Raw genomic sequence first — 16,959 nt, 5'->3', positions numbered from 1 at the left:
GAATGATTTTAGCCATCAACTGTTTTAATTAGGATAGTTAAATAACAATTTAAGTCTTTCAAAATGACAGAATTTTAAGTCTGGAGTTGTAAATGACATAGGAAAACCATAAACTAACTGCAAACCCTATTTTGCATGTAATTCACAAAGCTCTTCAAGGGCTAGGTCTAAGAGACAGAGCTTCTACCTAGAGGCAGTATAGCAAAATGATTTCAAGCTGTGAAGCAGCCTCTGCCACTGTCAGTGATGTGGCCTTCAACCAGTTCCTATGATATCCCTAAGCTTCAGTTTCCATATCTGTAAAGTGGGAATTACAATAGTATCTAGATCAAAATGTCTATCTGAAAATACAATGAATTAATATAGGTAAAATGCTTTGAATAGTAATTTAGAGTACAGTAAGTATTCAGTGAGTGGGGTTTTAAAAATTATTATTATCAACTAGATTCAGTTCAGTTCAGTTGCACAGTAGTGTCCTACTCTTTGCTATCCCATGAACCACAGCACGCCAGGCCCCCCTGTCTATCACCATCTCCCGGACTCCACCCAAACCCATGTCCATTGAGTCGGTGATACTACCCAACCCTCTCATCCTCTGTCGTCCCCTTCTGCTCCTGCCCTCAATCTTTCCCAGCATCAGGGTCTTTTCAGATGAGTCAGCTCTTCACATCAGGTGGCCAAAGTATTGGAGTTTCAGCTTCAACATCAGTCCTTCCGATTAACACCCAGGACTGATCTCCTTTAGGATGGACTGGTTGGATTTCCTTGCAGTCCAAGGGACTCTCAAGAGTCTTCTCCAACACCACAGTTCAAAAACATCAATTCTTAGGCACTCAGCTTTCTTTATAGTTCAACTCTCACATCCATACATGACCACTGGAGAAACATTAGCCTTGACTAGATGGATCTTTGTTGGCAAAGTAATGTCTCTGCTTTTTAATATGCTGTCTAGGTTGGTCATAACTTTCCTTCCAAGGAGTAAGTGTCTTTGAATTTCATGGCTGCAATCACCATCTGCAGTGATTTTGGAGCCCCCAAAATAAAGTCTGACACTGTTTCCACTATTTCCCCATCCATTTCCCATGAAGTGATGGGACCGGATGCATGATCTTTGTTTTCTGAATGTTGAGCTTTAAACCAACTTTTTCACTCTCCTCTTTCACTTTCATCAAGAGGCTCTTTAGTTCTTCTTCACTTTCTGCCATAAGGGTGGTGTCATCTGCATAACTGAGGTTACTGATATTTCTCCTAGCAATCTTGATTCCAGCTTCTGCTTCCTCCAGCCCAGTGTTTTTCACGATGTACTCTGCATATAAGGTAAATAAGCAGGGTGACAATATACAGCCTTGACGTACTCCTTTTCCTATTTAGAACCAGTCTGTTGTTCCATGTCCAGTTCTAACTGTTGCTTCTTGACCTGCATACAGATTTCTCAAGAGGCAGGTCAGGTGGTCTGGTATGGCCATCTCTTAATTAACACTGCTCTAAATTACCAATTCTCAAAGTGTGGTCTGGGAACCCTGGACGTCCTTTACGCTCCTGTAAGAGGTCTGCAAGGTAAAAACTTTTCATAATCTAAAGCACTTAAAAAACAAACAAACTCATTCACTCTTTTTCTTTCTTTTTCACTTTTATTCTGTCATTGAGAATGAAACTCAAGAGAGTTTTCTGGAGACTATGAGATGTGAAGGGCTTCCCTGGTGGCTCAGATGGTAAAGAAACTGCTTGCAATGTGGGAGACCTGGGTTCGATCCCTGGGTCAGGAAGATCCCCTGGAGAAGGGCATGGCTACCCACTCCAGTATTCTTGCCTGGAGAATTCCATGGACAGAGGAGCCTGGCAGACTACAGTCCATGGGGTCCCAAAGAGCAGGACACGACTGGACGACTAACACTTTCTCTTTTCATGTTTTCATGAGATATATATCATAATAGATTAGTAACAGACATGAGAATCCAGCTATGTTCTATCAAGCCAGATATTAAGGATTTCTGCAAAAAACATAAAACAACGCCACCTTTTTTTCCTAATATTATTCTGCTTTAAAAAACCCAGCTATTCTTCATAAAACAATGTTGTTTGTGGGCCTCAACCAAATGTTTGCTGTATGATACTGCCATATATAAGCTGCTTCTAAGTCTCATGAGAACAATCAATTGGTGTTACAAAGAAGGTACCATTGAGACTTGGCATTTCACTTTGTTCTTAAAGATGAGGAATTTTTTAATACACAAAAAACTTTTTAAATGATAACATGTAATGAGTATATTACAATTTGAAATTAAAAAAATATTTTGAAGCTTTCAGTACTACAAATATTTATATTTGTAACCCACATAGACAAAAGCTCACTGAAGTCATTAATAAATTTTTAAGACTGTAAAGGGATCCGGAGACTAAAATTTCAGAAGCACTGTTGTATTTTTATCAAATGAAACATAATTTCTTCTAAACTCTACAGTAGGGTTTCATATCATCTTGTGGGGGTAGTCATTAAGTTGTGTCTGACTCTTGCAACCCCATGGACTGTAGCCTGCCAGGTTCCTCTGTCCGTGGGATTCTCCCAGCAAGATTACTGGAGGGGGTTGCCATTTCCTTCTCCAGGGGATCTTCCCAACCCAGGGATCGAACCCGGGTATCCTGCACTGCAGGCAGGGTCTTTACCAACTGAGCTATAAGGGAAGCCATCTTAGAAGATCTTAGAGGATATGAAAAAAACTTTCTTAAGCATGTGACAATATTTTCTGAGCCATTTCTTTTCCAGTAGAGAATATCAGCATTTGAAAATAATTAAAAGGAGAATTTAAAATGTATTTTTATTTTCAGTTTACCATATTTAATTGGACTCATATGGCATTTTACTTTTTAAAACATTATCTTCCTGGGATTAAAGGTTCTGTAAAAATAAGAGAACATGAAAAAGCAGATATTCTATGGCTAGGGGCTCATATATATTTTATTCATTTACTTGTAAATCTCCTATGATGAGTTAAGAGCTTTTGTTAATAAAGTTATAGAATTCATGAAGTTTTAATGAAAAGGAGAAAACATGGTTTGCTTTTCAGCCTTTATAGAAAAGAAAATGAAATATGGCTACATTTTCATAAAGGTTAATTTATACTAAATATTGCATATTGAATGCATTGTAGAAAAATATGATATTGATTTAATCACAAGACTGGATGCAACATAATAAATAATGTCACTATTCACTAGCCTACTTAAATTCCTTTTATGGAATTTTGAGACAGTAATGAATAAAACAAATCAAAAAAGATGCCCTCACATACTGAATTAAATAAAGTCAATCTAAAATGACTAAAAAATGTGGATGAAGAGTTTAAAAATGGTACAATCTGCAAACAGATCATATATTTAATTGATAAACTGAAGAAACAGACAGAGAAACAAAAAAACCACCACCGAAGTGTTTAGCATATCTGAATTAGCTGCTTGTTACTATAATCTTTCAAAACTGCCTAACTGGCTCAAAATTGTAAGTATTGCCCTGATTATGTTAAAAAACAAAGCAAAACACCTCCTCATTTCTTTAAAACCAAAAGGCAATTTTATTCTTTCACTCATACTCATTTACTCTTACATTTACTAAGTAAATACCATAAATAAGGGCAATTGATGTGTTTTTACTAAAAAGGTACTAAATGTTTTGCAATGATTATTCCATTTCATCCTTAACATACTATGAGGCAGGTACTATTATAATCCCCATTCATTAGAGAAAACTGAAGTAAATTTCTCAAAGTTACAGGAGAAATATCAATAACCTCAGATATGCAGATGACACCACCCTTATGGCAGAAAGTGAAGAGAAACTAAAAAGCCTCTTGAGGAAAGTGAAAGAGGAGAGTGAAAAAGTTGGCTTAAAATTCAACATTCAGAAAACGAAGATCATGGCATCTGGTCCCATCACTTCATGGGAAATGGATGGGGAAACAGTGGAAACAGTGTCAGACTTTATTTTTTTGGGCTCCAAAATCACTGCAGATGGTGATTGCAGCCATGAAATTAAAAGACGCTTACTCCTTGGAAGGAAAGTTATGACCAACCTAGATAGCATATTCAAAAGCAGAGACATTACTTTGCCAACAAAGGTCTGTCTAGTCAAGGCTATGATTTTTCCAGTGGTCATGTATGGATGTGAGAGTTGGACTGTGAAGAAAGCTGAGCGCCGAAGAATTGATGCTTTTGAACTGTGGTGATGGAGAAGACTCTTGAGAGTCCCTTGGACTGCAAGGAGATCCAACCAGTTCACTCTGAAGGAGATCAGCCCTGGGATTTCTTTGGAAGGAGTGATGCTAAAGCTGAAACTCCAGTACTTTGGCCACCTCATGTGAAGAGTTGACTCATTGGAAAAGACTCTGATGCTGGGAGGGACTGGGGGCAGGAGAAGAAGGGGACGGCAGAGGATGAGATGGCTGGATGGCATCACTGACTCGATGGACATGAGTCTGAGTGAACTCCGGGAGTTGAAGATGGACAGGGAGGCCTGGCGTGCTGTGATTCATGGGGTCGCAAAGAGTCGGACACGACTGAGCGACTGAACTGAACTGACACAGTTACAGCAAGAGACAGTTCTTACTCTGATCTGGCATTTATTACTGCTACACTCCAAGGTGGTGCTAGTGGTAAAAGAACCCACCTGCCAATGCAGGAGGCGTAAGAGATGTGGGTTCGATCCCTGGGTCGGGAAGATCCCTTGGAGAGGTACGACAACCCACTCCAGTATTTTGCCGGGAGACTCCCACGGATAGAGGAGCCTGGCAGGCTGCGGTCCATGGGGTCTCACAGAATTGGACACGACTAAAGTGAGTGAGCACACACATGTGCACTGCCATACTTAATTACGCCAGGAATTTCCTTTCACTGATATTTAAGTCTTTAGAAGAGAATTTATTTTTAGAACTTTGGCTCTAAAAGAAATCAGAAATAATTTTTCTTTTAAAATTAATATCTTGTTGGTTTTTAATAAAAAAGTTGACCCCAGTAATAACAGAATTCAAAGGAAAACAACTAAGTCATAATACATATATTCTCTTTTAAAAACAACGACAATGAAACTCTCTTAGATAGTGGTCTGGAATAGGTAGAAACCCATAAATGGAAATCTGTCTGCCTGATCACCTATGGAGAAAGCAGAAAATCCTGTGAGTTTTAAAACACTGCCTCGTCACAAGAATAAAGCAGACATATCGGTACAGTAAGAGAAGTGCTACATCCATGCTCATGTCACATGTATGTATATTCCTGTACATGAAACACAGCCAAAGTGCAAACTTTTGGCCAACCTACCTTGCCAGTGATTCGTTATATAGAATACAGTTCCTTAAGCAGGGATCCAATTAATCAAAAAATGAAGGTTGGGCAAATTATTAACATTTTACCTAGCCAAAGTAAACTATATAATATGAAAATGGTTAACAATCAAAAAAAAAAAAAAAAAAACAACACATAATCAGACAAATGAGAACCAAGGAATCTGGAAAAGCACTTAGTGACAGGCTATTTTGGGGGTACTTTGGCAAGTATATAATATAAAAATATATTTAAAATAAACTAAAAAAAGTAAATAAAATATTTTTCTAAATTATCCAATCTCATAAAAATACATCAAAATTTGTTAACAAGATTCTTAAAACTAGGGACCTGAAATTAAGACAAAAATAACACAGAAACACATCAGAATGGGTTATTTGCTAACCCATTATGAGACAGACTTTCCCTTGTTGCCCATCAATAAATCAGGACAAACTATAAATAACACATTGCTACTATTTTGACAAAACTTCATTTTCCTAGCAGGGAAATTTTAGACTTATTTTAAATTTTAAGAAACAGAAGGTTTAAAAAAAAAAAAACAACCTTGAGCTAAATCATAACTAATCCATTTCTCTAGCTTGTCAAAGCCTTCTCTGAGTTAAAAAAAGAATATTTAAATATTGAGTTTATAAAAAAAAAGACAAGATTTTGCATTACTATCTCTAAATCTGAGAACCTAAGTTGCTTGTCTTTTAGTCACCTGCTTAACTTAAAATATGTCTCAACCCTCTAATTTCACTGAAAATGTATTTTGAAATTTTAAGTAGTTCTGATTATTGAAATAATAGCCACATAGCTGGGAGATTTTTTCAGTTTAAATATTTCCCTATAAATTAGCTTTTATAATGATAATTCATCCATGAACTCAGGAAATGGACTCTGAGAAACAGCAGGCCCTGGCCAGGTAACATGCTAGTTCAGGCCTATGAACATCTTAGACTGTCACCCTGTAAGCTAGGTGCCTTTTCACTGCGGGGCTGCACCAGCTACACAGGGCCTGGTATACAGCTGACCTTGAATTAACTGTTGGATTTACTTCTTGCATAAAATATATGATAACTTCAAAAACTTGAGACTCATTTTAACTATTTACTTTTTTTAAAGTTAAGACAAAGATTTCTAAACCGTGTGACTATTTCCATCTGTTTTCACAGGCCAATGCATCCGGAAGATGCACCAGAACCAGTTTTGTAAGGAATACACATGTCAACTCTTCAAATAAAGGAAATACATTGCTGAAACATATATTCCTCTTCAGTTGGAATGTACTTAGCTGTCCCTAACAGGTAAGGTCTACAAAGTAGCTTGACATAAAAAATTTAATGTGCTTGTCCCCATTATGACAATTATTGAGTAGATGATTGGCAAGGAAGTAATAAAAAAAAAAGTTTTAAACATATTATAAAATATAATCTATCAGACTAGTATAATTTACTACTGTAAATATTTAATATAAAATTTATAACATATTTAAAGGCAACTTATTCTTAAATTTAAATACAATTTTTAAAGGATTTTACTTACTTGTTTGCACCTAAAAAGTAACTACTTTGGTGTCCTTGTCCATATTCTAGTTGTAGATCCTAATGGTACAAAATAAAATATTTAGCAAAACGGTTGTATATCACAAATCATGATACTATAATAAATATTATTTAAAAAGAGAAACCTCAGACTTCAAATAAATCTGTATTGCTATATGTTCTTAAAAAGGAGGCAAGGTAGGACTTCCAACAATAAAAGATTTCAGAAGTTTGTAGTCTTGCTTTATACATTTTATGATTTAAGTTACCAAAAATATTCTGGCAACTAGTTTGAATAATATATGCAAGTTTCATTTACGGTCACTGATACTATAATTAACATTTGTGAAAATAAGTTTTTGGAAAAAAAAAAGCTGAAATAAGGTATTTATGCTCAAGCTATAATGAAGCAAAAACGATTACAAAAGAGAACAAGCAACAAAAATCTTGATTTGACTTTGTAAATAAGATCTGGATTCATTATGTATACACACACATTCATATATTTCTACTACTGCCTCAACAGGTAATGATTTTTTAAAGATTAAAAAATAAGGTGCTTTTTTAAAGTAAATTATACATGTGAACTTGCACAAGATTATAAACTGCCCTTAAGGACTTTCAATACTTTTGCCAGTTACATAGCAAAACTTCATGTGATTATTATTAGGGCAGTTCAACTATTTAAACATTTCCACTGAACGCTGCAAGTTGTAGAGTTAAGAGCTGAAATATGAAGGAACTAATAATAAGCGTGCTGGACTCAGATGCCTTCTGGAGGAAAAAGTACCTTCCAACAACTATGGAAAGTACAAAGTTTCATTTTCTCCCACGGTATTTCAAGCACTGTTTTAATGATTAAGGGGGGAATATTTCACATTTTAAATGAATGTTATTTTCATCAGAATACATTAGTGTACTCAAAGTGCTTTCTAATTTTACAAGATATTGCCAGAGCACAATGAGGACTTAGTGCAAAAATTACTTTCTTGGAGCAGCCTTCCAAGACTGTCCAGGAAGACAGGTGGGACCTTCTTCATGACTCCACAGTATTTAACACATATGTCTCCTTTAGCATTTACACTGCCTTTCATTAATTTATTTATAAGTCTATAAAAATAATAGCCAGGCTGTAAAACTCCTCAAACATAGGAAAATTGTTAAATCCATCTTTTTTCCCTATAGCCTAGGGTCTAGCATAGTACCTGGCACACAGTAATTAGGCCCTAAATAAATGCTTTTTCAAATGCCATTTGTTTATTTTCCTGTTAATAACTACTATTCAGCCTTGTTAGGATATACACAGATCACATAAATATTAAGCTGAGAAATATGAGACTTCTAAGCAATACATCACATATAAGTGAAAAGCATTTTAACATTTAAATACTCTAAGACCTGTCCAAAAAAAAATCTGATGAAAATAAAAGTCAAAAGCCTGGTTTAGACAAACTCAAATTTTGTTTTCTTCAATAATTGTGTTCTTCCATGCATAATATATGTACTTACCACCGACAGAAAAGATAATATATCATAAACAAAAAAGATTAGTGAACTGTCACACTGGTATCACATAAAATCCTAATGAAAAAGGATACTTGTTCTCTTTAATTTGTAATGATATATTTTAATAGGATGAAATCACTACTATCATTAGACCCTCACACAATTATTATGCTGTACTATTTAAGTGGTCATGTTACATAGGAACTTCTAAGCTTTGGTATTTAGAAGAGAGAAATACTAATATCAATGCATACCTTATTGAATTCAAGTTTATTTTCTTTAGCTACAAGTAATTGGGCCCTTCTAAAAGCCAGACCAGTAACCTCTTTAGCCAATACAATCTCTTAAGCCTTTAATCAAATGACAGCTTTCAAAAGCACACATTCGTGCAGAGGGGCCATGGCTTGTATTATATAAATATAGATATGTCCTAAGAATAGCTAGCTCATCTGCTTTATGACAATTACCAGGTCAATGATGATAACTTTAAAAAAATCAACTGAGATATTCAGAAAGGTAAGAGAAGAATTTAAAATAACTAATGAAATATTCTAATAGAAAATGGAGCCTAAGTTCACATACAGATTAGCACTCAGGCTGGGGAGAATCTGTTGATAGATCCAAGTCTGATGATTACATGTGCCATGTATTAAGCCCTACCAGGAAAGCTAAAACTGAAAGGGTTTCATTCTTTAGTAATTCCTTCTCTGTAAGTTGTGTTTTAGCATCCAAAGTGGGGGGGAAATGTGCTGGGCATGTCTTCAAGTAAAAGGACTACACTAAGTTCTTCTAAGAATCAGTTAATCTTGTTTAATTCAACTATTATTCACCAAGCACTTATTAAATGGCAGGAATTCAGATAGCAAATCAGATAAGAAAAATGAGAAGAAATAAAAAGGAAAGGAAGAAAAGCGAAGCTTGGGCAAAGTTAGTAGTCATTCATGTATCTTTAGGGCAGTCTTGACTGATCTAGAAAGCTTTCCAACAGGACCTGGAGGCTATTCTGAATAGAAAAATGCTACCAAAACTTTTGGCAAAACACTCAAATTAACCCTATAAAATAATAAAATAAGCCCATTCTTTATAAGCTAAATAATATATTTGAACATGCCTAGATAGACATAAAAAATTCAGTAGCATAAATCAGGCATCAACTTATTAACGAATGACAGTGTTTAACAAAGAAGCCAACCAACATAGATTGAAAACATGCAATAGCCCAGAACAGATTCAAACTGAAAATTCAGCAAAAAATTTAAGATGGTTAACCTAGTCCCAATTAAAATATCTTTTGGGGTTAGAAAGTCCTAAGTGTTTTAATGAACAGGGGAAAACTTCTGAACTAGGATAAAGGCTCTAAGAAAACAAGGGCCTTGCAAGAACTGAAAATAAACAGAGGATATGATGCAGAACACTGGAAAAGGAGAATATATGACCAAGAAAATCTTATTTTTTTTTAACTTAGCTGGAGATTACAAAGTCTATCTATAACTGATGAGAAAACAGCAGGAAGTCAAAAGGATTACTACAGTTAGCTACAAAAACACAAAAGAAATACTTTAGCAATATATTTTAACCAAGAAAATAGAATTTTTTTTCTCATCAAAAAAATGAGAAAATATGGTGCATGAGTAAAGTGTTAGGAAATATTTTTTAATGTGGTAGACAATTTACATATGTAAAAGGGACTGAACTGTAGATAATTCTTGTTTCTTAAAAAAGAAAAGCAAGTAGGGTTGGAACACTGATTAATAAAAGCAGAAGACAGGACGCAAACTGAATAAATACGGAATGAATATCAGTAGGTTATTATTTTCTCTTTTTAATTTTGTTGAAGTATATTTGAAACAGGTTAGGTGTGATTTTCCAGCTAATGTCCTATCGTCATGCAATTATAAAATGAGTCCTCCCTAGAAACTGTCTTCATATACAAAAGGTAAGAAATGTGACCACACAACATAACTTTATAGTAAGTAAGAGTTTAACAGATTTAAAATGAACACAGCTGATCTGTTCCCATAGTAAATTTATTTACAGACTTTATTCAATTTTGACTTAATTCTGGGGTAATCTTATAGCTCAGTTGGTAAAGAATCCGCCTGCAATGCAGGAGACCCATGTTCTCCAGAGCAATGATTATGTTACTGTTGATGTTCCTCCACAGCAATTAACACAGCGTTCCACATATACAGCTGACCCTTGAACAGCAATGGGTTTAGACTGTAAGCATGCGTCCTCAGTTGCTCCAGTTGTGTCCAACTCTGTGTGACTGTAACCTGCCAGACTCATCTGTCCATGGGATTCTCCAGGCAAGAATACTGGAGTGGGTTGCCATGCCCTCCTCCAGGGGATCTACCAGAGCCAGGAATCAAACCTGTGTCTCTTCAGTTCAGTTCAGACCAGTCACTCTGTCGTGTCTGACTCTTTGCAACCCCATCTACCGCAGCATGCCAGGCATCCCTGTCCATCACCAACTCCTGAAGTTTACCCAAACTCATGTCCACTGAGTCAGTGATGCCATCCAACCATCTCATCCTCTGTTATCCCTTCTCCTCCTGCCTTCAGTCTTTCCCAACATCAGAGTCTTTTCAAATGAGTCAGCTCTTTGCCATCAGGTGGCTAAAGATTGGAGTTTCAGCTTCAGCATCAGTCCTTCCAATTAACAACCAGGACTGATCTCCTTTAGGATGGACTGGTTGGATCTCCTTGCAGTCCAAGGGACTCTCAAGAGTCTTCTCCAATACCACAGTCCAAAAGTATCAATTCCTTGGCGCTGCGCTTTCTTTATACTCCAACTGTCACATCCATACATGACTACTGGAAAAACCATAGCCTTGACTAGACGGACCTTTGTTGGTAAAAAAATCTTCTCTGCTTTTCAATATGCTATCTAGGTTGGTCATAACTTTCCTCCCAAGGAATAAGCGTCTTTTAATTTCATGGCTGCAGTCACCATCTGCAGTGATTTTGGAGCCCCCCAAAATAAATTCAGCCACTGTTGCCCCATCTATTTGCCATGAAGTGATGGGACCAGATGCCATGATCTTTGTTTTCTGAATGCTGAGCTTTAAGCCAACTTTTTCACTCTCCTCTTTCACCTTCCTCAAGAGGCTTTTTGGTTCCTCTTCACTTTCTGCCATAAGGGTGGTGTCATCTGCATATCTGAGGTTATTGATATTTCTCCCGGCAATCTTGATTCCACCTTTTGCTTCTTCCAGCCCAATGCTTCTCATGATCTACTCTGCAGATAATTTAAATAAGCAGGTGACAATACACAGCCTTGATGTACTCCTTTCCCTATTTGGAACCAGTTTGTTGTTCCATGTCCAGCTCTAACTGTTGCTTCCTGACCTGCATACAGAATTCTCAGAAGGCAGGTCAGGTGGTCTGGTATGCCCATCTCTTTCAGAATTTTCCACAGTTTATTGTGATCCACACAGTCAAAGGCTTTGGCATAGTCAATAAAGCAGAGACAGATGTTTTTCTGGAACTCTCATGCTTTTAGATGGTCCAGGAGATATTGGCAATTTGATCTCTGGTTCCTCTGCCTTTTCTAAATCCAGCTTGAACATCTGGAAGTTCACAGTTCATGTACTGTTGAAGCCTGGCTTAGAGAATTTTGAGCATTACTTTACTAACATGTGAGATGAGTGCGATTGTGTGGTAGTTTGAGCATTCTTTGGCACTGCCTTTCTTGGGGATTGGAATGCAATCCTTTTCCAGTCCTGTGGCCATTGCTGAGTTTTCCAAATTTGCTGACATACTGAGTGCAGCACTTTCAGAGCATCATCTTCCAGGATTTGAAATAGCTCAACTGGAATTCTATCACCTCCACTAGCTTTGTTCATAGTGATGCTTTCTAAGGCCCACTTGACTTCACATTCTAGGATGTCTGGCTCTAGGTGAGTGATCACACAGTTGTGGTTATCTGGGTCATGAAGATCTTTTTCGTATAGTTCTGTGTATTCTTGCCACCTCTTCTTAATATGTTCTGCTTCTGTTAGGTCCATACCATTTCTGTCCTTTATTGAGCCCATCTTTGCATTAAATGTTCCCTTGGTACCTCTAATTTTCTTGAAGAGATCTCTAGTCTTTCCTATTTTATTGTTTTTCTCTATTTCTTTGCACTGATTACCCAGGAAGGTTTTATTTCTCCTTGCTATTCTTTGGCACTCTGCATTCAAATGGGTGTATCTTTCCTTTTCTCCTTTGCTTTTTGCTTCTCTTCTTTTCACTGCTATTTGTAAGGGCTCTTTAGACAGCCATTTTGCTTTTTGCTTTTCTTCTTCTTGGGCATGATCTTGATCCCTGTACAATGTCACGAACCTCCATCCATAGTTCATCAGGCACTCTGTCTGTCAGATCTAGTCTCTTACAGCTCCTGCATGGCAGCCAGGTTCTTTACCACTAGTGCCACGTGGATGCATCCAGTTAATATGTTGACTTTTTTTCAGTAAGTACATACTACAATACCACATGATATGCTGTTGGCTGAACCGGAAAACACAGAAGCACAGGACGCCCAACTTTATAGTTATACTCCGACCTTTGATTGCTGGTGTCCCTTCAAGGGTCAACTGTAAATACCTTTCAATATATTTTTCCCTGGTATATGGGCTAAAATGCCAAGTACAACTAGGAAGATCAGCAGTAGCTGAACAGATGTGTAATATATTCTTTTAACATAAAGACAGCATCTTGTAGATGGGATATATCCATTTATATGGTTATGGGCAAAACTCTTACTATTATCGAATTTTGCTGTGTTTTTTACTTTGCTTTTTTAACTCAGGCATGTTTCAAAATTTAAAGACTTTTTTTTCACTAACAATGCTAAAATCAAGCTTTCTTCTTTTTGTTTCATATATTTCATATATATTTCACATATTAAGATTGCCTGATTAAAAAATCCTCTATTAGAGTAATGAAAATTGAGGTATAATAATATTCTGAATTCATTTACAAAAACCATAAGATGAAAATACTTGCAACCAGAAATCACTGATGACAAGTAAGGTGGTGAGGTCTTTAAGAAGGTAAATGCTTCTTTTCGGTCATGAAAGATTTAGGGCCATCATCTTGGTGCCAATACTCTACTAAGATAACAGCCAGACATTTGGGGTCCATCAGGTTTTTCGTGGCCAGCAATAAGTATTTGTTAAGAGTTGAAATCCTGTTCACAGTGCTAAGAACTAGGAAAGCAGGAGACTGAAATAATTATGACTACTTCACACCAAAAAACAAAAACACTGGTGCGAAAAGACATATGCACCTCAAAGTTCACAGCAGCACTGTTTACAACGTCAGAACATGGAAGTGACCCAAGTGCCCGTCAACAAAAGATGTGGTATGCACACACAATGAAGTAATGCTCAGTCATAAAAAATGAAATATTGCCACTTGCATCAACGTGGACTAGCCTATAGAATATTATGCCTAGTCTATGCAGAATCTAAAAAATAAAACAAATTAATCTATTTACAAAACAGAAACAGACTCACAGACACAGAAAATAAACTTATAGGTACCAAAAGGGAGAGAGCAGGAGGAGAGAAAAATAGAAGTAGGGGATTAACTGATACAAACTACTAAATATAAAATAGACAAGCAAAAAGGGTTTGCTGTATAACACAGGGAATTATACCTGGTATCTTATAACAACCTATAATGGAATATAATCTTTATAAAAAAAACCTGAATCACTATGTGACACACCAGAAACTAAAGGAATACTATAAATCAACTATACTTCAATGAAACAAACATACACTCAGAAAATAACAAGCATTGAAGATGTGGAGAAAATTGGAACCCTTGTGAACCGCTGGCGGGACTGTAATAATGCAGCTGCTATAGAAAACAGTACGTTAATTCCCCCCCAAAATCAAGCATAGAATTAACACATGATCCAGCAACCACCCTTCCAGTTATATGCCCAAAAGAACTAAAAGCAGAAACTTGACAGATTTTTGTATATCCAGGTTCACAGGGGCAGCATTATGCACAAGAGAGTCCATTGATGGATTAATGGATAAACAACATGTGCTATATACACAATGAAACATTATTCAGACTTAAGCAACTCTGACACATGCTACAATATAGATAAATCTTGAAGATGTTATGACATTATGCCAAGTGAAGTGAGCCAGTTACTTCACTTATATTTTTGTAACAAAAGGACAAATAATGCATGATTCCACTTACATGGAATACAGAATACACTTACATAGAGTAAATAAAAACTCAAAGACACAGAAAATAGAATGGCAACTGCCAGGGGCTGGGGATGGGGGAATGGGAGTCTATCAGTAAAAGTGGATTTTTAAAGGTTGATTTTATAAATGGTAGGATATGACAAATACTTCATTCATTCCTCTTCTTCCAGAACTATCCACAAGCTGAATGGCTCTAAAGCTCTTCTCTTTCACAAGACCCCCTTGTCAACTGCCCCCACTACCATAACATAAGGGGTGTGGGAGGTAGTTCGAGGGAAGAGAGCCATGCTAACTCACTCAAGTTACTAGGTGAGTTACACACAGGGTAGAGAAAAAGACTCTAACTCTAAAATGGTTTCTCGTTTTGTTTTTTTTCCTGGAGAATATATTTTATATTTTTGAGTCTGTGGTCTTTTATTTCCACAACAAATTTCACTGTCATTCTAGCGTACATATGCCTAATTTTGAAGAAATTTTCTATCCACAAATCACTGGCAGTGTTGTCTTCAGACATTCCATCTCACCTGTCCCCTCAGATGATTAATTCTGGCCTCATGTCTTCTGGCCTCTCTGGGCCATTTACTGACTCTTCCAGTTGGGAAGATCCCCTGGAGAAGGAAATGGCAACCCACTCCAGTACTCCTGCCTGGAAAATTCCATGGACTGAGGAGCCTGGTAGGCTGCAGTCCATGGGATCGCAGAGTCGGACACGACTGAGCGACTTCAGTTTCAGCTTCCAGTGTTTCAGCTGCTTCTTCCCTACCTCCAGTGCCGGTTCTACCTCTGACCGCAGAACAGGCATCACTGCTGTGGTAACTCGTTTTCTGCGCTTTCTTTCTTCAGACCTAACTGGGGAACACATGCAATCTCATGGTTTCATCTATCATTTCCTCTTTGATGACATGAACCTTCCTTTTCTGAGCTAATCTCATCATTAGTAGTAGTAATATAACCACTCCATAATTTCAGCTCTTTATCTGCCATCTCTGAAAACTGTGTCAATGACTATTCCCACGTTCATTCCCATGAAACACAGGAGTCATTTATTCATTTTCTTCCTGAAAAACATAGAATGATTCCTATACAATACTGAAATCAGACTTTTAGTTCCTCCCACAAACCAGATGAATCACATTAACCCCAAAGCTTTTCTCCTTCTTTGATTTCCATAGTACCTATTATATGTTAGACTCTCCTCAACAACAGTCACCACTAGAAGAAACTCTGGCAGCGCACTATACATTGTGCTGCAAAGCTAAGAGTTTACATATACAAGTATTTTCCACCTATCAAGACAGCAACTTTCCTAAAAGGGAAACTATATTTTAAGTCTCTTTTATGTTCTATAAATATTATTTGGCATAGATTTAGAAATTTTTATAAAGAATCATTTAAACTAACCAGAACTAAAACAGGTATGAGAGGAAGGAAAGAGAAGGAAAATTCAATTGAAAAGGCAGAAAAGCAGATCAAGAAATAAATGCTGAGGCAACTCGGGGCCCTAGCCAGCTACAAAAATTGAAAAAACTACTTAATAACAACTATTAAAAGTACTATTTATTTAATATTTGCTAGGGTTAATTTCTCATCTTTTCTTACCTAATGGTAAGATAGTCTTAGTATTTAAAACTTCAGGGAGTCCTTATAACCCAAATTCTGGCCTGAGAAAACTGGATATTACATAATACTACAAAGTTAAAATTTCATCTGAGATGGACTTCATTGTTAATTAGGGATAATTTATTTTTTAAAATTATATATATATTTTATTTTTGTAATATATGGATATGTATATACATGGATGGTTTATAGTTCACTAAAACAAGTCACACTATTCACACTGGGCATGTTTATAGGGAAATGTAATATCTAAAGGAAAAATTTATATCTGAGTGAGAAAAAAATGTTTTTATAACAAATAAAAAAATTAATTTTTACTGTAACATTATAGTATCTTTGAGTAAATATGTTTACCTTATAGAAAAAATTGCTATAATCCTTAATATATGGTAGGTTGCTTACTGGCAGGAATTTATAAAACAATGCTTAAACTGATTCATTAAAACTGAACAAAATGGTTGATTAAAAAAAACCCTAAAAACAATTAAGACTAAAACAATGCTGATAAAGAAAATCAGAAGATGAGAAATACCAGATTAGATCTTGCAGTGTAGTATATTTCTTCTGAACTGTCCAAAAAACCATCACTGTCGGGCTGTTCAGCAGAGACCAAAAAACCCAGGTTATTTACACTCAAACTAAAAGCCACAAATTCACAAAGGGAGACTTTCACAAGGGAATTAAGTCAGTCCTGCTAACATCATTTTATTAAGGTAAATGCAAAGTCAAATCCAATTAAGCAGCTTCTAAAAGAG

General features: G+C 36.3%; 1 protein-coding gene across 4 annotated transcripts in view; it reads right to left on the bottom strand.

The window, feature by feature from the left end:
• MAP4K3 (mitogen-activated protein kinase kinase kinase kinase 3) overlaps positions 1–16,959 on the bottom strand; it is a 187,361-nt gene that overhangs the window by 38,001 nt on the left and 132,401 nt on the right. For 3 of the 4 annotated variants that reach the window (XM_068976745.1, XM_068976738.1, XM_068976764.1), the window contains exons 15-16: positions 16,737–16,799; positions 6,862–6,920 (exon numbers count right to left, since the gene is read on the bottom strand). In XM_068976745.1, coding sequence (XP_068832846.1) covers positions 6,862–6,920; positions 16,737–16,799 — 122 coding nt within the window. The remainder of the gene's footprint in view (positions 1–6,861; positions 6,921–16,736; positions 16,800–16,959) is intronic. The other variant, XM_068976754.1, reaches the window with a different exon arrangement.

This window comes from Capricornis sumatraensis, chromosome 1, assembly GCF_032405125.1.
Source record: "Capricornis sumatraensis isolate serow.1 chromosome 1, serow.2, whole genome shotgun sequence".
NCBI lineage: Eukaryota > Metazoa > Chordata > Mammalia > Artiodactyla > Bovidae > Capricornis > Capricornis sumatraensis.
The sequence above is the reverse complement of the archived record's forward strand: the minus strand, read 5'-3'. Positions and strand labels throughout refer to the sequence as shown.